This window comes from Nicotiana tomentosiformis, chromosome 11 (assembly GCF_000390325.3).
Source record: "Nicotiana tomentosiformis chromosome 11, ASM39032v3, whole genome shotgun sequence".
NCBI classification, from domain to species: Eukaryota; Viridiplantae; Streptophyta; class Magnoliopsida; order Solanales; family Solanaceae; genus Nicotiana; species Nicotiana tomentosiformis.
The window spans coordinates 20,138,862-20,161,435 of NC_090822.1; the positions used below are offsets into that span (position 1 = coordinate 20,138,862).

The 22,574-nt window shown below is 34.8% G+C and overlaps 1 protein-coding gene across 1 annotated transcript; it reads right to left on the reverse strand.

Moving 5' to 3' along the window:
- Positions 1-1,956: 1,956 nt before the first annotated feature.
- Positions 1,957-13,260, reverse strand: LOC104106499 (uncharacterized). Its single transcript, XM_009615060.4, has 10 exons — positions 12,959-13,260; positions 12,076-12,143; positions 11,443-11,504; positions 11,193-11,342; positions 10,715-10,891; positions 9,181-9,393; positions 6,332-7,959; positions 5,559-5,621; positions 5,419-5,488; positions 1,957-2,880 (listed from the first exon to the last, which is right to left on the reverse strand). The coding sequence occupies exons 1-10, from the start codon at positions 13,150-13,152 to the stop codon at positions 2,188-2,190; spliced, it is 3,318 nt and encodes a 1,105-aa protein (XP_009613355.1). The 5' UTR covers positions 13,153-13,260; the 3' UTR covers positions 1,957-2,187.
- Positions 13,261-22,574: the final 9,314 nt, after the last annotated feature.

Below are 22,574 nucleotides of genomic sequence, written 5' to 3' on the forward strand. Positions count from 1 at the left end.
TAATATTTCAGATTCTTCCAAAAAAATAAAAAATAAAATTCCAGTTTTTTTCTCTCATTCCATAAACCAAAATATACCAAAAATATCAAAGAAATTTCCCTCTATTTCGTTGATTTATGCCATATTTATTCTAAAAGGATAGCATTGTGATCTATACGCTATTAAATACCATTATTATATTGTGTATATTAACATATTAGAATTTTATTCATATACTATTAACTATCATCATCATATCGTGCATATACACATTTATATATAATCACGTACTCTATATATATATATATATATTTATATATTTCATGTATATATTTATTATTCATTGTTATTAATATTAATACACAATCAATATGTACAATGGTTGGAGAATTTATGTTAAAATACATAAATATATACGTGATTTTTACTTGGTATATTATCTGGTATAATTTATACATGGTTTACATTGTATATAAGTTATCTAATGTAATTTGTACATAAATTATTATAATTTATACATGACTTATACAACGTATATTATCACAATTATGAGATTATATTCTAGGCTTCCATATGTATATTATTATACATGTTATATTCCAAATTTGTTAGTTTTATTTTTTTGTAAATGAGAATAACCAAATTATGTAATGAGAGTAATAATTAAGTACAATTTTTTTTTTGAATAGTGTAACTTAATTAAACTTTTTTAAGGTAATAAAATATTTTGGCTGCGTGATTTTAGGTGCAAGATTTAAAGTTATCTGCTAGGGAATAAATTATTTAATGGCCATGTATGTAAAATACTTGATGTTGCTAGGTTTGTGAAAAAATTTCTTAAGTTTTGCCTATTTATGTTTTTTACTCTTTTATTAATCATACTCATGGAGCAAGACAAAAAACTTGAATATTTAAATCGATAATTTGTCTTATTTTAATAGGAGTATCAAGTTTCATAGCAATCACTACTTGGCTTTAATAGTCAATTTATGAAATTTGTTTAATTACTTATTTGACTGAAATTATGTTACATGTTTTAATAATCTTGTTATAGTACGCATAAACTTAAATTCTTTTCCACCTTGTTCTACTCTAGTTTAGGAAGTTATTTTCATATACTAACTTTGAACCTTTGGACCCTCGAGCAGTGACGGAGCCACGTTGAAGCAAGGGGTGTCACACGACACTTCTTCGCCGGAAAATTATATTATTTTACTTGGTAAATTTTTTTATTTTATGTATATTTATTATACGTTGACTCCCTTTGACTTTTCAATGTATCTAATTATTTATATTTTGGCACCCCTTGATGACTGGATCCGCCACTGCCCGAAGTGATATAGTGGACAACTAAAAGACAGTCTTAGAGGATTATATTGTTCGACCTCTTAAACGAACCTAAGTATATTAGTCTATATTATGGTTGATTCAATGATTTTACACGACTAAATAAACTTCTATCGTGTTGCATTTTCTCTGTGTACCCCTCTCCTCAAGGCCATCGTACTATAGCAATTCCAAATGCATATGGCTCCTCCTGAAAAATACTTGGAGTTATGCATAAACATTTTATCAATAGAATAATTTTCTCATATTTATTTTGTAATTGCAGTTATTTATTTTGTCTATGGAGAATTTTGCCAGCAGGAGCCGTATGCATTTGGAATCTGCACACCCTATTATGTAAATTTGTAATCACAAATAAATATTCCATACCTGAAACTAACTGATGAAAGCAAAATATACTCTTCACCTTCAGATACATAGAAACTCAAGAAAGAATAAAAGGCCAGCGCCAGAATGAAGCAGTTTTGGAGACGAAGAAGATTAGAATACATACAAAGGTGGGGCCATGATTTGAAGCTTATGTGTTCGGAGTTCTAGTTCTTTTAAGTAATTGAGTTCTAAATTAACAATTTGTACATATTTAATTGATTTCTTAAGACAAATAAAGGAATTGAACCAAAGTTACTGGGCTTGGCTGAACCCGTAACTCAAAGGCTAGCTCCCGTATACATATATACAAGCAACAACAATAGTGTATTCCTCCAAGTAGGGTACAGAGAAGGTAGTGTGTACGCAACCTTATCCCTATATGGAGCACGTAAAAAAGCTATTTTCGATAGACCCTCGGCTCAACACAATAGTACATATATACAAGCGGTATTGTTAAAAGTTACAAGATAGCATAAAGTTAAAATGCAATTTTTAATTAACTTTGCGCAACATTTCCAAAATAGAATCTGCATCTCTAACGTCCTGGCTTTCTTGTGATTCTTCATTTCCTTGAGAGAAATCAACACTGGTATATGTCCTGATTCCTGGACCATGTCCACTACAATCCATTGATCGACCTTGTTGTGCTCTTCTCACTTCTTTTTGATGTTCTGTCAGCTCAGTATGCCTTCGTTTTGACTTTGGATAAATTTTGTCATTTCCCTCCGAACTATTAGCTGCATTGCCCAAGAGTTCAACTCGTTTTGAGCACCTACGCAGTGTTGTTGGCACCTTGTATCTATTTGGAGCTGTAACATTATCTACCTCAGAACTGGTTTTACCATTGGGCGACAGGCGCTTTTTGCAGAGTTTTATTTTTCCTTTCCTTGACAGCTTGTCCAGGATTGGAAGTAAGCATTGAGGGTAATCTAACTTGATCTGTTCTCCATAAGTAGAATTCCAGAAGTTAACAGTAGAGTTGGAAATGATGGGATCTGGGTGATCAAGAGTTTTCTCAAGAAGAGGCTCCTGGAGCTGAAGAAAAGAGGAATTGAATTCTATTATTGGTCGCACTTTCTGCAAACAGTTCAGCGTTTGAATCCATAACTGTTGAACTTGATCTTTGAAGTTACTGTCTTCAGCTTCAAAATGTGACACCCACAGAAGCAATGAACTTGTCATGATCTGATGAGAAGTGGTAAAGAAATTAAACCTCTGTACTAGTAGAGGGGGAAAAAAAATAAAGCAGATTAAGGGTGTGTTTGGTACGAAGGAAAACATTTTCCGGAAAATATTTTCCAATTTTCCATGTTTTACTGGCTTAAATGTTTTGGAAAACATTTTCTTCATTAACTCATTTTGGAGGAAAATGTTTTACCTATCAAAGGAGGGAAAACATTTTCCAAAACTCTTTTTCAAACTTCCTCACCATATTCTCCATCCCCACCACACCCCTACCCCACCCTAAATAAAAATATTATTAATAGTACTTTCCTTTCATGTTATAGATAGAATTTTTTTTTTCATTTCAACAAATGAGTATTTTCTTTTCATGCTATAAAAAAGTAATTTTTTTATTTTAACAAAAAATGTATTTTCTTTTAAGGATGTAGAAAAAGTATTTTTTTCATTTCAGTAAAATGACGTAGTAAAAAGTATTTTCTTTCATTTCAACAAAATGAGTACTTTATTTTCATGTTGTAGAAAGAGTACTTTTATTTTTCAACCAAAAAAAGAGTATTTGCTTTTTAATTATGGAGCACAAATTTCAACATTATTTTTGTGTAAAAAAGTAAAGCAGCACATTAGTTCATTTGGGTTTGTGTGAATTTTTAGAAGAATAATTAAATTATTGAAGAAAATAAAGTCCTGAAAACGTTGGGTATTTTTTTGGGGGAGGGGGTGGAGGGGAGCAAGGAAACGGGGGGACTTGGGGGAAGGGGAGTGAGAAGAGTAGCATAAAAAAATATTTTCTGCTCTCTAACCAAACACTAGAAAATATTTTCCGGAAAAGGTAAATATTTTCCGGCTCGTTTGGACAAGGGAAAATAAGTGATAAAACCACTCATTTTTCATGAAAACATTTTCTAGGAAAATATCTTCCATGGAAAACATTTTCAATACCAAACACACCCTAAGTAATGGATCCATACTGCTGCTAATCGTCTCTGTTTCCAATCTAATAATACGATCAGTAGAGTGGTATACATATGGGAGAGATACTTAGAAGATGAAAAGATGATGCAAGGTATGACTTACCAACCTTGAAAGGGAAAAGAAGAAAAAGGAGAAAAATATGGCAAATGCTCTTTACAATTTGAGAATAACAAATCAACATAGTTTAAACTAGAAAAAAGGGCCAAATATACCCCTCTACTTTAGTATATTGTTCATATCTACCCTTTGTTATACTATGAAGCCATATTTACCCTTACCATTAGCCAACCTTTTTAAAAATACCCTCCACCTAATGAAAAGCCACCAGATTAATAAAATAATCATTTAAAAAAAATTCATTATCCCAAACCTAGATTTAAAAGTACGGAACCTAGATTTCTGAAACGTCTTAACTTATTTTATTCATTTAGAGAGACCGGGAATGATGGTGGAAGTAGGATTAATAAGAACTTATATTTTTGGTTATTAGTTGTTCATGGTGGCATTAGGATGTCATGTTATCACTTTCGGTTATTTTTTTTTGGGTGGTTATAATATGGCATCCCTTTGTCTAATGTAATCCAAACTTGACAGGTGGTTTGTATGTTGGTAACAACTGATATATACTTTAATAATACTTGTGTTTGGTTAATACATTAAGTTAGTGTACTTAGGTTGTTAAGTTGCTTTCCAACTTGTTGGTGTACTTTCTTTCATTCTTGATGAACTACTCGGATTGTAGCTTGATATTAAATTGAATCTCCTCTAATTATTTTATAATTTTTATTCATTATAAGTTCAGTTGTTACTAAGAATTTTGACTATCCCATCCTATATCTTGGAATCTAACTTTGGTTCGTAAGGGGTGATTTGGAAATAATTACTTGTTGCCCAAATGTTTAAAGCAGAATAAGAAAATCATGGTGCGTGAATACTCGTCAACAAAGGCTCACTGTTGGAGGATACTTCGGTAGCTACCTTAAGACTTCAGAATTGCCAACCTAATAAGATGCTATAAACATTCAAGTCATGGTGAAAAGAAAATGATGAATACTCGGTACAGTTCGACATGGTGGAAAAAAACAAAAAGAGAAGTTAGAAGAAAAAAATGAAAATTAGAAAAGGTAGAATATAATAAACACACAATAAGGATATTAAAAGAATTGGGACTCAAAGTATAAATGAATATATGGTTATCGGTATTTTTATGTCTTTCACTTCTTGAATTCAACAAGTGACTACGAAGGAGATGACTAATATGTGAGGAAGAAGTGCAGTAAACAAAAGGGGTTTAACGGGTTATTAATGGGTTTTAAAAAAAATAGGTATTTTTTTAATTTGGTGGCTTTCCGTTTGGTGGAGGCCATTTTTAAAAAGTTTGCCTAACGGTAAGGGTAGATATGCCTCGATATTATAACGGAGGTTAGATGTGAACAATATACCAAAGTAGAGGGTTATATTTGACCCTTTTCCCTTTAAACTAATAGTTCATACATATTTTCCACCTAAAGAATAGGATCTAATGGCACCATAGCTATAGAGATAGAAGAGAGTCTAAGTACAAACCTCGATGAATAATGTTATATCCTTCTGCAAGTGCAAGCAGCCAACAAAGTGAATCAGTGACGATAGCAGCCTGAAATTCTCATAGTTAGCAGCGACGCCATATATCATTCAACAAAACTAGTAAAATAAGAAGTCATTACCTTGTTGTGATGAGGCTGATTGATACATTAGTTTTATCCTTTTCCCAGGATAGCTTCACGAAGCTGCAGAACCAGTGGGCGCATAAGAAACAAGTAGAGATTTGAAGTACATGCAGAATAAAGCTTATCTGAGCTTGCTCAAGAGTTTTTCTATCTCCCACTCTTTCTTCAACTGTTTTCTTGCTTGACAAATTTTGTTTTAAAGGAAATGGTACATGACAATGCTCTTCATATCACTGAAAGACTCAACATAAGTGATAATAGCTAAGGACGCCATTAAAAGCTTTTACTTAGACATATTATAATGTTGCCGGCTTCTCACGAAAGCAAAGGACTAAGTAAAGAAAAAAGTAACTTTGGTTATTTACTCAACAAAATGGAGGAAAACAACAAACCGAGTTTTCGATCAAAATAAGGCCGTCAAAAATCCAAGTATTCTTTATGAAGCAGATCAGTGTTTCAACCAAATCATTCTACCTGTACAGCTTCCAATTGCAGCAACACATTTTTTATGAATTTGCAGTGCTAAAGTTTTCTATGGAGCAGCAATCTTAAAATAGGACCAGTATAATTATAGCCTATAGGTAGAAAAGTTAAATGGTATGTTACTGGTTTGACTGTTACCTAAACATCAGTATAATGATTCAATATTTTTGACCTGTCAAGAGGCCTTCGCTTTAACTTCTTAAATATTCTAAACCACCAGCCAATCTCAACAGTGAGATAGGTAATTGCTTCAGTAAGTGGAAATTTTGCAATATCATGTTGCTTACCAGGACGCGAATTCCAAGCTACTCTTGATATTGCTGGATCTCCAACTTTTGCTCTCTTTAGCTTTAGATTTTGCTGTCAAAGAAGCTTGTTCTACAGCACATATCATTGCTTCTCCAAACAATAAAAGAACATCGATATCCTGACCCTTTACACTTGACTGTGGTTCAGCGACAAGATCGCCCTTAGTTAATGCTTCATTGAAATATGAACAGAGCATTGAGCACAGGTCCTCAGTAAGAGTAGGATAACCATTTTCCGATGCCCGACTAAGAGAAACATGAAGTGATATCCATGCTTCAATTACATGCTGAAGCTTGAGATGCACCTTAGGGCAAGAGTATGCAGCAAATGGATAGCATAGGAAATGTATTATTGTAGCATAACCAGGACTATCCGGCTGCAATTTGAAAAGTGAGAGAAAGCTATTACTATCTATGTAATCTTTCAGACAGTTTGCCAGAGCTACCCAGATCTCAAAGCAACACGACATCTTCTCTCTGTATAGTAAACTAACAAAGAGATGGAGAATTTCCAAAGGCTCGTATGAGGAGAGCAAAAGCTTCACAAATTTGTGTATCCATTCGACTATATCATAATCAGGTGCTTTCAACGTTGACTTGGTTACTGAATGGAAATAGAGCAAAGTTATACATGCAACTGGTGATACCTTCTCCTTATAATTCATAAAGCAGATATCTGGTATTTTTGCATTTTTGAATCTATAGACTGGTTCTGACTTCTCAATATTTTTTAGATCTAGTGCCACCTTGTAAAGAGGGGATTGCAAAGTTGATGGTTCTAATTCTTCAACGAAAGCCTCCAGAAGCTGAAGTAGAAGCGATTGCAAATCATCTATACCGCCATCCCTTGAATGCATACTCTCATATACACTCTTCAAAAACTTAAACATCATATTCAAAGAAAAGATAACCCCGTCATAAGTTATAAGGTCAGATTTCAACAAATGTTTAACAGATCTCAGTAGAGATTGAAACAAACTTGAGGCAGCACTGTACGTCACTGTCCTGACTTCATGGGACAGAGTAATATTTGACCCTTGCATGATCACACCATGAATCATGTTTAGGGAAAACTCCAAATTTCCAAGATCCAAAGGTGACCATTTAATTGGATGATACTTCCATGAGCATTTTGCAGATTCTGGAAGTTTCATTATGAAACCTTTAGATAACCAATCAGCCTTCTGGTCGGTTAACTTACTATTTACATCTTTGTTTCCTGCTGAAATGAAATTATCGAGCAGCTCAATGCAGAAACTCCATGACCATATATTCTTATTGACAGGTCCAACCTTGAAGACGACTTCCAAGATGGGCTCCCAAACTGTTTTAACCACTGCATGAGAGCTAGCTAACTTGTCGAGCTTATACAGAAGATAAGACCATGTATTCAGGCAGGATACATGGACAGATGCATCACAATTACTTGACATGATTCCTATCAGGGGCGTCAACACAAGTTTGATCTTCTTGGAAAACCCATCAGCTTCAGTTGGATTGTTTCCCTTGAATACAGTTTGGCCCGCAGAATTCTTTACAAGTGCATTGCTTTCAGGATCATGAAGTGTCGAGCAGATTAAAGCATCAATGAGACATTCCCAGGCAATCTGAAGGAATACGGCAGACATTTAACTTTAAATATCCTCCAAATATTCAATAAGTCAAGTTAGTGGAAGCGCTTTATAGAGAAAATGGCACAATGAGCTGCACTTCCTGCAATGAAAATAAAATTCTTGGCACTAACAACAAATTGGGCAGTTAAGAATTTTCACACTATAGATAACAGAAAATATACCATATTCAAATAGGGATGGGGCAGATATGTGCTATAGGAGGCTATAAATTTCTTACACCAAACATTTTATATGACGCTCAAAATACAATTGGTATACAATTAAGCAATAAAAACTGAATACACACTTCAGATTAATTCGTAAGATTAAAAGAATTTTATAGTTAAATTGACAAAGTTGATCTCTTTTATCGGGATAATATCCTAGATTCTCCCTCAAATCAATTATTCATGGATGAATTTGTATTAAGTTACTCGTGAGTTTAAAAGATTTTTTTTTAATTAAATTGAGAAACCTGATCTATTTTATCAGGAAAATATCCTAGAATTCTCCCTCAAATCAATTATTCATGGATGAAATTGCAATTTGTAACTTGGTCAAAGCACTATTTAAAGTTGGTTCATTTTAACAGGTCTTTTCTATGATTTCAAGCAAGCAAAATCTAACAAAACCAGAAGAATTTATTTCTTAATGGTTCATTTTAATAAGCCTTTTCTATTACTTAAAGCAAGCAAATTAAAAAAATTGAAGAACTCATTTAACTAAAGAAGTTGTATTAAGAAAAGGTTAAAAGGAAGGGGATTTAGCTTCTTGGTATCTAAGAGATGACTGTAAGAACTGAAATTTCCAGCTAGATAGATAATGCAGAAATCTTGGTTGGACACTTTACTGATAACACCAGAACATGTGTAAGATGCTAATCAATGTTCATCGAAGTTATGTCAATATTCAACAATCCTAAGCAAGGATATCAACATCACATAAGGTTGATATGGTCATTTTAAAATTAAGAGTCTGGTACCTATCAGAAAAAAAAAAGTTAAAGAGTCTGGTAGATATGTTAACGGTGCCAATGATGCAGCATTCACAGTGCAAATCAAACTACAGCTTTGTCAGCAAGGAATACTTATGAATATGGATTGAATCCCGTAATGTCAAATACTAGGAAAGTACTTTTGCTTAACTTGAAGTTGCATTAAATTCTCTGGAGTCGATTTAAAGGATGTGCCAAATTTAGATGAATGAATAGCGTACCAGCGAAGCACTCTGAATCTGTGGATCAAGGTCTGGAAAAGTTTGTTCTGTAATTTTAAGCAATTTGTTTACCAAATGCTTATATTTCATTCCATAAGGTCCAAGTAGACGCATAAACCATCCCCATGCTAGTAGAGTTTGAATCTTCAGGCCTTGGTTCAGTAGCTCCTCCATTGTCAAAAGCAAAGTTTTCTTCAACTCTATGGCAAGGGCCTGTTTCATAAAAATCAGTAAAATGTGTCACCTAATATTTAACATGAACTATAGCCATTTTATCATTTTTTTTTTCCTCGGCCTTTTCTTTTCTAATTTTTTTTAATGATAAGGGTTTTGGGTGAAGGGGGATTTTGCTTGATCCCTATACCCCCTTTTTTGATAGGTAAAAGGTAATTTTATTTATAATAGCATTCATTACCAAGCTAGTACTGAACAGGCACAAACATAAGCAAGAAGGAATCTTTGGAATCTGCAAGGACTCCAGTAACTCCAGAATAGCATCAGGGTCATAACTAGAATCGACTTTACACAGTTTTAAGCATAGGATACATCTATTCTTTACAAAGCAGAAATTTCTCCCTTTTCCACCAAAGCATCATTGGTTTCTCTCTAGACAAATGCTCAACATTATTATAAAGGGATTGTCTCTCTACAACACAATTTTTTGTTCAGCACGATGCTGTACAATCAGGAAAGAGGCAGCTAGTGTTCTCCAAAAACCATTTGTCTTCCCATAATTTAAATCTTCTCCCATTCCCAATATTTAACCCAATAAGCTCTTGAAATTCCACCAACAAACAGTTTATATGTCTCCAGAGAGCACATCCATGTGGTGCACTTGCTGTGTTCCCATAATTCTGAAACCCAAACTTTAACTCGATTACATCTTTCCGCTGCTACCTTAAACTATCATTCCACCTCAACAACCATTAGGATAATAGGCTCTTATCATAGAGCCCTATACTAATAACGTAGGCTCTTATTATGGAGCCCTATACTAATAAACAAATGTGAACAGGCAATTAATGCCTCCTAGTCCAGATATGCACTTTTTATTGTGTTACGTGGATCCTTCATTCATGCAGAATTTTTCAAAACACTAAAAATTAGTAAATTGGAAACAGACCCCTTCGAAGCACAATGGAATAAAAATATATTTGTGCAGGCGATACAAATTAATTGTGAATATATTTTAACCATGTTAGCACGTTTCCTTCAGGTCCTAAGCTTTCTAGGAGTCTTTTACCCCTGCTAGAGATTTATATGCTGGTAGAAAATATAAAGAACTTCTAGTACTTTTTAATTTTTATTTTTATTTTGTATAATATTCGCATGAGATGAGTTTAAATGGAGAAATATGGTTAGTGAGGATTCATATAGCTGATCCCAACTTGTTTCGGACTGAGGTGATAGCTTTTTGTTTTTGGAGATTAAGTAGAAATACATAATACTAGAGATGCAATTCTTTTTTATCTCCTCAGGAAGCATAAGAAACAAAGTGCATAACGCAAACAAGAAATATAGTATCATCTGCTACCTTTGAGAGATTTACTGGTGGAGGACATATCACGCTAGAGACTTTCAATAAACAACGTTCTGACATATCTCTTTCCCTTTTATCACTGCTGACAAGCCTTCTATAAACTGGAGGAGCCCATATGTTTGACATGGCTCTCATATTTTGAGCTGACGTACTCACCAACTTCATTACAGCCTATAGCAGTATAATTACAGAGAATAATCAGGAGAAAAAATTCCAAAATATCTTGTAGTGCATTTGGCTTATAGACAAAAGGTGTACAAAGAGGAGTCCAGTAAAGGAATACTTTTTTTTTAATTTGCAATTCTGATTACTATTCAGGTACAAATTATAGCTATTCTCCCTTCATTTCTTTACTCATTATATGATATTGTGGAGAGTAGACAGAAGAGTTTGAACTCCTACTCTTTGACAAGATCCAGACTTTACACAGTATTAGGTTAGACAGATTATCGCACAATAAATTCGGATATACCTGCATAGCCTCAAATGTGACTGAAAGAGAACCAACAGGATTGTCAAGGGCATAAGTAATTGCCCTCAGCAAAGACTGAAAATGTGCATCCAAAAGCGACGAGTTGAACTGCTGCATTGATATACACCAGACACCCAAGTTGCAAACAGACTGCAATTAGCAATAGCTACGTCAAATTTTCCAAGAATATTTCTTAGCAAATGTTGTCTCAAATACGTTATTTTGTTGCCTCTCAAAAAGTTCAGAGTACCTTAATCTTGGTGGTCGTAATAACCTCAACAAGAGAATCAACAATAGCCGTGGCATTGTCACCTACATTTAGTCATCGAAGCTACGTTACCTCCAGAACTTTGAATCTTCCCCGAGACGTGTACTTGTACAGTAGCAGTAAATGAATAACTTGGACTTAAACATGTGGCCTCATATGTATGACATAAAAAAGGAAAAAAGGAAAAGAAAAAAGAAACTATCTCCTTCATATTTGTGTTTGTGGCATGTTTATTGTTTTTCAAAATACATACATACTTTAATTCTTTAGATGCACTCTTTAACTTCATCACATTCGCCCTGCTTTATTTCTTTAAAAATTTTGAGCAAGAACTCAAGGTGCAACTTTGGATTTTTTTTTTTGTGTGCGTGTGTGTGTTTGTGGCTGCTAAAACTCTAAATTTCATTTTCAATTACAAATCTATCTGCCTCTAATTTTTACTCCAACAATTGGTCAATTCGATCCTTGCAAAGTATAAAGTGCCCAACATTTTGAGATTGAGGGACTAACTTAGGATGCCTCTTTTGAGAGTCAAATGGACAACTACAAGGGAATCTTATAAGCCAAAAACAGAGAATACCAAAACCAAAATAAAATAAGGGCAAAGGAAAGAACCTTCGATTGAGCCAACTATAGATGGGTGATAAATCATAAATCCCAAGCACTTCAAAGCCTGAGCAGCACTAAAATTTTGAGGAGACATAACAAAAAAGCAAAAACAGAATCAGTTCCTAAAGTTTCCAAAGCAAAGAGATAATTTTGAAATAAAGAGTTTAATTTTTGAAGACAAAAAAAAAAAATTCAAATTAACAGATCACTTAGAAACCAATTAGAAGTAACCATAGTAAGTGTAGTTTGTTAAACCTGAAAAAGATGGTAACTACCTGCTACAATTCGTTAGTGTAAAAATATTTACACTAAAATAAACATTATCAAGTTACTTAGAAATCAATTACAGGTAACATGTCCACAATATGTGTGACCAGTAACCTCGTATAACACGTTAAATCACATTTTTAATGTAAATTACAACAATTAGTATCATCAATGTCACTCTATAAATTGAATTCTTTTGAAATGGGTTTTAAGTTAAATAACTGACAATAGAATTTCTTTTACACTATCAGCAAATCTTGTACTGTAATAGCAGTTTAGTTATCATTTTTATCGAATTAATAGTTAGCACGATTTATGAGATTCACTTTTTTTTTAAGTATGTACCGAAAAGAAACACTTTTCTATAGTTAGAAACAGTTTAACTGTAAACTTCTCAAACTAATATCTATGATTTATTTTAGACAACAAGTCTCAAAAGTCTTTCCCTGTTTCTCTCTTAAACTTAGTGTCCTGTCAAACAACATCACATAAAATGGAACGATATAGTAATAGTTATCAAGAGAATAAGCTGTAATTATCTAATAAGTGACATGATTCTACTTTTTACACCATCATTACATAGAACTTAAACTCTTTGAAAAGAATGTTAGGAGGGACTCACATTTCCTCATCGTTATTGAATATATCGACGAGAATATAGGGCACGATGATAGAAGATGAATCGGCGAGCAATTGAACGAAAGAAGAGTCCGTGCCGGATTGTTGCTGGAGATGAAGCAGCGTCGAGTAAGCCAATGGTTTATTTGATGATAAAAAAGTGTGTATCTGCTCGAGTTGCTCTTTGAAGGTTTCCATTTTTGTGGATTTTCAAAATTGAAGTGATGAGTTTTGCCCTAGGTTAGAGTTGTCAATGGTGGATTTACGCGCCAAATTCGAGAAAGGAAGAAAAAGAAAAGAGGGAGAGAGAGGGACGTGTGTGTAAAAGAGAAACTTTTCTGAATGGTCCTTTTGTAGATTTTGAAATGTGGAGGTTTAGAGCGGACATAATAAATTTTTACCTTTTTTTCAAAAAAAAATCATTTTTCTCTAAAAATTTTCAAAAATTTAAAAGACTCCAAAAAACTGTTTTCCAAAATTTTCACGCAAATCAATCACAAAACTTCAAAAAATAACCCAAAAGTATATTCGTATCCAAACACAACTCTATCATTCTATCATCTAAAATAACAAATAAGCCCTTTAACTTAACTGCTCCAACTTAATTGGTTAAACTAGCACGGGCTAGCCAATTTTCGGACTGGTCATTCAAAAATAGCCGGTATTTTTCAAGTCATTGAAAAATAGTCACTATTTTGCTGCAACAGAGACCGGTCCAGCATAATATACTGGAGTTCGGTGCACATGTGTATGAACTTCCAGCATATTATGTTGGACCGGTATACTTTGATGGCTTTAGTATAATATACTGGAGTTCCAGTATACTTTGCTGGAACTCCACTATAATATACTTTGGAGTTCCAGTATACTTTGTTGGAACTCCAAACTCCAGTATATTATACTGGAGTTCCAGCAAAGTATATTGGAACTCTAGTATATTATACTAGAATTTCAGTATATTATGCTGGAGTATTTTCCGGATTTTGAACAGTGTTTTCGTTCAAATTTATCTTTACATGAAAAGTGACTAAATTTCGATAACTTTTGAAACTGTGGCTATTTTTAAATTTCTCCCACTTAATTGGCCGAAGTGTACAGATATCCGCTTTTAGCCTTTTAGGCAGTTATTTAAAAGATAGCCAATATTTATAATTCATTTAAATTTAAGCTACCTTGTGTCTAAAGTTAAAATTATCACGATTGAAGTTCGACATGGATGAAGTGAGCCAAACATAATTGTCGAAACATATTAGACGGAGGATTCTCAATTAAGTTGTCGAAACGGGGGTAACCACTTTTAAGGTGCTATTTTAAACGTTAAATTTCTCCTACACACCGAGTAATAAATATTGACACTTGTATTTAAATAAATTGCATAATCATTCAAATTTTCTACCTACAAAGGTGAAGAACGTGATAGTGGTGTGAGATTCATATATTTAACATATGAAAGGCATCTCCAATATTTCTATAATAACAACTCAAGTTTCAAACCATGAGTTTGAAGTTTGAACTGCCGTAGCCAAACTTTAGAACAGGATTATATATGAAATAACTAATTTCATGCCTTATTTTATAAAGATTAAGTGTCCTATCTTGTTGTTTAGAATTTTTGTGTAAAAGATTTTCTTCTTGAAGTTTTCAAGAAATTCACGAATTTGAGTTTGGTGGGATCTAAGTTTGAAAAAATAATAGTTTAGGTTTCATGTAAATTGGGTGAGTTTACCTAGTATACTCTTTAATTAAAAGGTCTCCTCGTAATTAATTGTAAAAAACTTTTTTTCGTGCACCATCCCCTTCCTATTTCTAGCCGTTGACAAGGACAGTAAGAGGGGATTGACAATAATTAAAAAATAATCTATGAAATTGATATATATAAAATAAGCAATGGAAAACCAAGATAAAACAGTAACAAATTTTCCATTTCATAGAAATCAAAAACCTAGTAGGTATCCGGCTAAATCAAGCTTATTGATGGCACCATTAATATCGAGAAAGATTTCACATGGATTTGGCGCTTGCACACCCCCAATAAAATTAATCTTTTCTTATGGTTATGCTATCACGATATAATTTCTTGTCGTTAGCACTTAAATTATATAGGCATGAACATTGATGTAACTTGTCCGGTATGTAGAAATTCTCAAGAAACTATTACCCATATATTCCTACACTGCTATGTTGCCTAGAACATTTGGAATAATTTGGGTGTTACAATAGATCACCATGTAGTCGACACTGATGATAAATATTGGCTTCTAGGAATTAAATATCTAAAACATCATGATCAGTAATAGTTATATATCGTGGAAGGATCTCTTTCCATTTATAATCTGGAGCCTCTGGACGAATAGGAATAGAAATAAACTCAACAACACAAATAATACTTTGAGTTCCAAGACCATCATAGGTTGTGGACTATAAGCTTTTTACTGATAGAGAAAGCAATATAGCTAAAAAGATTTCTATCTAAATCTAATGGCGCCATAAGCCTCCTACCGGCTGGTATAAACTGAACATTGATGATTCTTTTAAACGAGATATATTAGTTTGTGGTATTGGGGTGATAAGAAATATCAATGGTGATTAGGTTGTTGGCTTCCATCATTCCTCACAAGCAGTATCTCTACTCCATGCAGAAATCTTGGCATTCAAACAAGGTCTTCAACTAGCTTTGGATATGAATCTCACGCTTCTAGAAGTAGAAATTGACTCAACCGAGGTAATACAATACCTGGATCAAGGATACCCTACTTACAACACTTTACTTCATGATTGCAGGTGGCTAATATCAAGAATAGGAAAGCTGAAGGTCATGCATAACTTCAGAGAAGGTAATGAAGTAGCTCACTTGTTAGCTAGGGAAGCAGACTACGAGACCAACATCAATAAACCTATTTATTTAGCAGTATCACCTCCTCTTGTTATGACCAGGATGCTGGCAGACAAAAACAACGCTACTTTTATTAAGCGTGCAGTAGACGGTGCTTGTAGAGTGTTGGTCAAACCTGACAACTGTAATGCCCTTAAGGGTATTAGTATTTTGTATAATAGTTTAGAAGCACTTTAGTATGTCCTAATAAAAGTTACAGATTCCCAAAAAAAAAAATGATTTGACTGAATTTTAAGTTAACGTTTAAACATACTTCGTTTAGAAACTAAAATAGGTTTTATATTACTATTGTATAATTTTTGACAACGATAAGAAAAGATCTGACTTAGACCTCGCAAAATTGCTCTTTTGCACAAAAATTATAATGTCAAGCTTTTTAGTCACTGCACTATTTCAGTAGTCTTATTTGTTATCAACGAACATAAAGAATAAATTGAAGCATTTTTTGAGAAAATGTATGCTTAATACTCTGCATGTTAAAGTTGTAATTGCACATAGATAATGGTCAAGTGGGCTAATTACTTCCTTTTTTAATGATAATTTGGGTTCAGTTTGTCTTTTGAGTATAGATCTTGAGGGGTTCTTGTTAGGATCGAAATAATCAGGTGTCATGCGCAAGCTAGTAAGTAAATCATGAACAACGATAAATGTTAACACTCAGATTCGGCAGTGAGAAGCCATAGATCGATGAACCCTAATTTGGCAACAGTAGTAGAGAGAGAAGCTCTAGAAAGATCTTTTATTAGATGTGTAAAGAATGAAATAAAAATATGTCTGTCTATTGTAATACACTAACTAATATATACAAGTTGGGCTGGTAGCTTAATTTACATTTGGGCCTAAATAAAATTGGGCATGTTACTTAACCAGGCTGATCCCTACTAGTATTTTCAGCTCCAGTACCCCTCTCAATCTGGAAGGGCTGACCATTCTAAGCTTGGCAATGAATCTATGTTGCTGCACACCAAGTAAGGATTTAGTAAATATCGGCATGTTAGAAGAAGTAGAAATAGAGTGAAGAGAAATAAGACCATCAGCTAACGTATTCCTGACGAAGTGACAATCCACCTCGATGTGCTTAGTACACTCGTGAAAAATAGGATTCTTGGCTATGTGAACAGCAGTCTGATTGTCATAATATATCTGGATTGGACAGAGATTATCAATGCCAAGTTCACCCAACAAATGAATCAACCAACTAATTTCAGCTACCAATATTCTAAGGGCCCTATACTCAGCCTCTATAGAAGATAGTGCTATGGTGGGTTACTTCTTAGATTTTCAGGAGACAGGACAACCACCAAGTAAACAGAGAAACCCAGAAACTGATCTTTTGCTATCAGAACAACTGGCCCAATTAGAATAAGAGAGTGTCCTTTCAGATAAATGTCAACATCATTGTTCAAGAAGAGCCCTAAATCAGAGGTACCGGCCAAATATCTCAGTACATGATAACCAACCTCTAAGTGAGGCACCCTAGGAGCAGACATAAACTGACTGAGGTATTGGACTGTGGAGGAAATATCATATCGAGTATGCTGCAAATAATTCAGTTTACCAACTAATTATCTATAAATGGAAGGGTCGGGAAGCAGATCATGAGATTCAGCTGATAGTTTGACATGAGGATCCAATGGGGACACAACTGGACTCATAGCAGAACAGTTATATTCTTGGAGAAGACTAGTGGTAAACTTATGCTGACCAACCAAGAAACCATGAGGAAGCTTAACAATTTCAAAACCAAGAAAATAATAGATTTCCCCAAGATCCTTAATTTTGAATTGGTCATCAAGGAAGTGTTTAAGGGAAATAATTTCAGACATGTCCTCTCCAACTACTAATATGTCATCCACATATATAACTACAATAGTGAGATGAACCCCTGATAACTTCCTAAACATAGAATAGTCATTTAGTCTAGGCTGAAAACCCTCAGACTGCAAAGCAGTGGAAAACTTAGCATATCACTGCCTAGAGGCTTGTGTCAACCCATAGAGAGACTTATTTAGTTTACAAGCTAAAGAAGCAACAGGAATAGAATCAGAAGATGTGACAGAAAGACCTTGAGGAATTTTTATGAAAACTTCCTCATCTAAATCTCCATTTAGAAAGGCATTATTCACATCAAATTGGTAAACAATCCAGCCCACCTTAGCTGCTACAGATAAAAGGCATTTAACAGTAGTCATCTTAACTACAGGAGAAAAAGTCTCATTAAAATCTATACACTCTTGTTGAGTATCCCCCCAATTACTAACCATGCTTTATATCTTTTAATAGACCCGTTAGCCCTTTATTTAACTTTGTACACCCATTTACAATGTATGGCCTTTTACCAACAGGAAGAGGGACTATGTCCCAAGTGTTGTTGGCTTCCAAGGCTTGAAATTCCTTAATCATAGCCTCTTGCCAAGCAGGTTGAGAGACAGCTTGATGATAGAATTTAGGTTCTTACAAGCAATCTTCAGAAGACACAAAAAGCACCCTAGAAGTAGAAGCAATATTACAAACATAATCACCAAGATATACGGGAGGATGAGAGGTTCTGGTTGATTTTCTGAGCACAAGAGGAAGAGGAGAAGATAGAAGAATTAGAGAAGGGTGAAGAGGAGAAGAAGAAGAAGAAGAAGAAAGTGAGAAGATGATGGATCATGAAGATGTGAAGAGTTATGAGTAGTATTAGTGGGAACAAGGGACATATAAGAAAAAGAAGAATCGGAGAAACAGAAGGAATAAGAGGTGGAAATAAATGAGTGGAATTAGGAGCAAAATAAGAAAAAACATGTTCATGGAAGATGACATCCCTGGAAAAGAAAATGCTAGAGTTAGACAGGGTGAGCAATTTATATCCCTTCTTGTTGGGATTGTAACCAATGAAGACAGAGATAATAGTTCTAGATTTAAATTTATCCCTATATGGCTTAGGCACAGCTACAAAACAGAGACAACCAAAGGTCTTTAGGTGAGATATACTAGGTTCAGTTCCATGAAGAAGTTCAAAAGGTGATTTATTTTTCAATAACGGAGAAGGAAATCTATTAATAAAGTATGTGGCAGTTAGGATACACTCTCCCCAATATTTGACATGTAATTTGGATTGAAACAGGAGTGCTCTTGCAGTCTCAAGAAGATGTTAATGCTTCCTTTCCACAACACCATTTTGTTGAGGTATGTGTGGGCAGGATGTTTCATGTAGTATCCCATTGGCAGAAAAGAAAAATATGGATATGGAGCTAGAGCCTAGCTCAAAAGCATTATCAGACCTAATCACTTGTACTAAAGAATGGAACTGAGTTTGCATGAATGAAAGACTGCAAGATAGTAAAGACATTACCCTTAGAGGACAAGAGATGTGTCAAAGTTTCTCTAGAGTAGTCATCTACAAGTCATGAAATATTTAAAACCGTTATATGTTTGAGTATGGGAAGGTCCTCAAAGGTCCACATGTACAAGTTGGAAAGGGGAAGGGGAGTGTATTTCACTATTAGGGAAAGGGAGTCTCTGTTGCCTAGCCATAGGACATATAAGACACAAAAATGACTATTTCTTAGGCAATTTAGTACAGAGGGAAGAAATAGTTTTTATTTTACTAAAGGGCAAATGCCCAAGTCTAATATGCCATGAATGATCAAAGGATAAAGCAGAAGAAGAAGTACAAACAGGAAACTCATCAGCATTCACATAAGTAGAAGAAACAAGATAATGTGAAAGACTAATGCTTTTATTCATATCATTAATGGAATTGGCAGTAATGGTATTTATAAATAAAGTATTGAAAACAGAGTTGCAACTAGAAGTGAGTGTAGCAGGGTTGAGAATATAGAGTCTATTCTGAAGACTACCAAGTGCCACTGGCCTCTTTAAAGGAGGGCCCTGCAAAACACAAGCAAAAGAGGAAAATAAGGCAAAACAATTTATTTGTATAATTAATTGAGCAAGAGAAATCATGTTATGTTGAAAAGAAGGAACTAGAAGCACATTGGCCAAGGAAATTTCAGGATCTAAAGTGAGAGTGTCAGTGCATGTCACTTTCATTTTGAATACATTAGGCAAAGTAACCAGGTAAGGAAAAGTAAGAGGCTTAATATCAGATTAGAAGGATGTAACGACCCGATCGGTTGTTTTGAGTTCTAGCGCATCGTTCGATGGGTTGAGGCCTTGAGTAGCTTCACTTTATGTATTATGACTTGTACGTATAACTAGATTTGAATTTCGGGAAGTTCAGAATTTATTTGGAAGGAAAATTCTCAATTCGGAAGTTTTAAGTTGAAAGAGTTGACCAAGGTTTGAACTTTGAGTAAACGACCTCAGAATCAGGATCTGAAGGTTCCAATAGGTTTGTGTGATCATTTTGGAGTTGGGCGTATGCTCTATTTAAGTATCGGATAGTCCGGAAGCATTTCGACGCCTATTGTGGAAAGTTGGCATTTAAAGGTTTGGAAATTTTCCTAAGTTTAACTATGGTTTGACTTTAAAGCTATCGAGCTCGGATACTTGTTTCAAGACTTGGAATAGGCATGTTTCATCATTTGGAACTTTTCTACAAAATTTGGTGTCATTTGGAGTTGATTTGATGTGGTTCGAACGCTTGGTTGTAATTCTAGAAATTCTTGAAGTTCATTACGATTATCATGCGTTTTGGCGTTTGATTCATGATTCTAGAGGTTATTTTGGTGTATTGATCATGCGAGTGGGTTCTTGTTATGTTTTTAGACTGGTTTGTGTGATTGGACATAGTCTCGAGGGCTTAAGATGTGTTTGGGTTGTGTCGCGCTCTTATTTGATGTTTCGACGTTATTTTCTTGGGTATAAAGGATACTATATTGAGAAAATGACCTTTTATTTGTGATTTGATTGAACCATTAGATTCGTATCGTAATTACAGAGTCATAGCAACAAGAATCATTAAATTCCGATGTCGTATGAGAGAGTTATGCCCATTTCTGTGTTGGGAAAGATGCTGGTGTTGTTGGTGCTCAAGTGTCGCAATTGCAAACATTTGTTCGCAATTGCGAAGATTGTAGATTTTTTTCTTGGTTCGCAATTGCGAACATGTGTTCACAATTGCAAAGCCTATAGATTTTTGCCTTGGTTTGCATTTTGCGAACATTTGTTCGCAATTGCAAAGCCTGGAGATTTTTGCCTTGGTTCGCAATTGCGAACACTTGTCCGCAATTGCGAGGGTCCGCAAATGCGAACCCTGTGTCACAAATGTGGCATCTGCACCTGGTAAAAGAGCTGGGAGACGGAATTTTGGAGACATTCTCTCATTTTTGGAACCCTAGGCTCGGTAGGATGCGATTTTGAAGAGGGATTTTCATCTACAATCTTTGGGTAAGTAATTGTGTTCGATTTCCAACTATTTTACATGATTATACATGATATTTAACATCAAATTTTTGATAATCAAAGTGAAATTTTAAGAAACTTTGGCTATGTTTTGAGAAATGAGGATTTGAGTATTGAGAGTCGATTTGAACTCGAATTTTGAAACAAAATGTATGCATGGACTTGTGAGGTTATGGATAGCATTTACTTACAAAAAATTTCGGAATCCGGACATGTAGACCCGATGATTGACTTTGTTGACTTTTCAAGCGAAGTTGGAAATTATTATAAATTGATTAATTACGAGTATATTTTTATTGGTTTGCACATTGTTTGACTAGTTTCGGATCGATGGGCATCGTTTTAAGGTGTTAGAGAGGCGTTGGAGCCGGTTATAGAACTTTGGAGCGAGGTAAGTCATCTGTCTAACCTTGTGAGGGAGAATCTACCATGTAGGTGTTATATCTATTATGTGCTACATGTTGTGGGAGCTACGCACGTATGAGGTGATGAGTGTCCGTGCGTATGCTAGAATTCCTGATCATGTCCGGGTAGACTTAGACTCACGCCATGCCTTAGTTGTACTATTTGAGTTATTCTTGTTTGTTTAATGCTTTAATTCGCATTATGACATGAGACTAGACTCGCGTAGAGTAATGGACTCGCCATTTTAGATATTTGACGAGCTACTTGATTAGCCGTAGAAATTGTGTTTCCCTTACGAATTTCTTCCGCGTTGTGCGTATTCGTCGAAAAGCTCCCTTAGTTTCATAACTGACACGTATATTCGTGAGTGGGGTCAAGGACTTGTTAAAGCTTCTTATTCTAATGGGATCGGTCTATTTTCCTCTGCAGGATATTGTAACACACTCTTATGGGATCAGGTCATTCGCCTCAGCAGGATATTGTAACACACCCTTATGGGATCGGGTTGTTCGCCTCGGCAGGATATTGTAACACACTCTTATCGGATTGGGCCGTTCGCCTTGACAGTATCATATTCTTATGGGATCGGTCTGTTTGCCTCGGCATTTATATGAAACACTCTTATGGGATCGGGTAGCTCGCCACGGCAGAATCGTGCGAATACTTGATAAGAAGTCCGCGTACTCATGAGTTTCCTGACTTGAGATATGACCGTTAATTTGGTATTGACCATTACATATTCCCTTTGAGCTGTAGACCGTATTATTTGCCTATATCTGCACTCATTGTTTACTTACCATGTTTCATACATGTCTACTTTATTATATTTATTTTACTGGACCACTAGTAAGTGTCAATATCGACCCCTCGTCACTATCTATTCGGGGTTAGGCTAGATACTTACTAGGTACGCGTTGATTTACGTACTCATGCTGCACTTCTGCACTAAATGTGCAGGATTTGACATGTT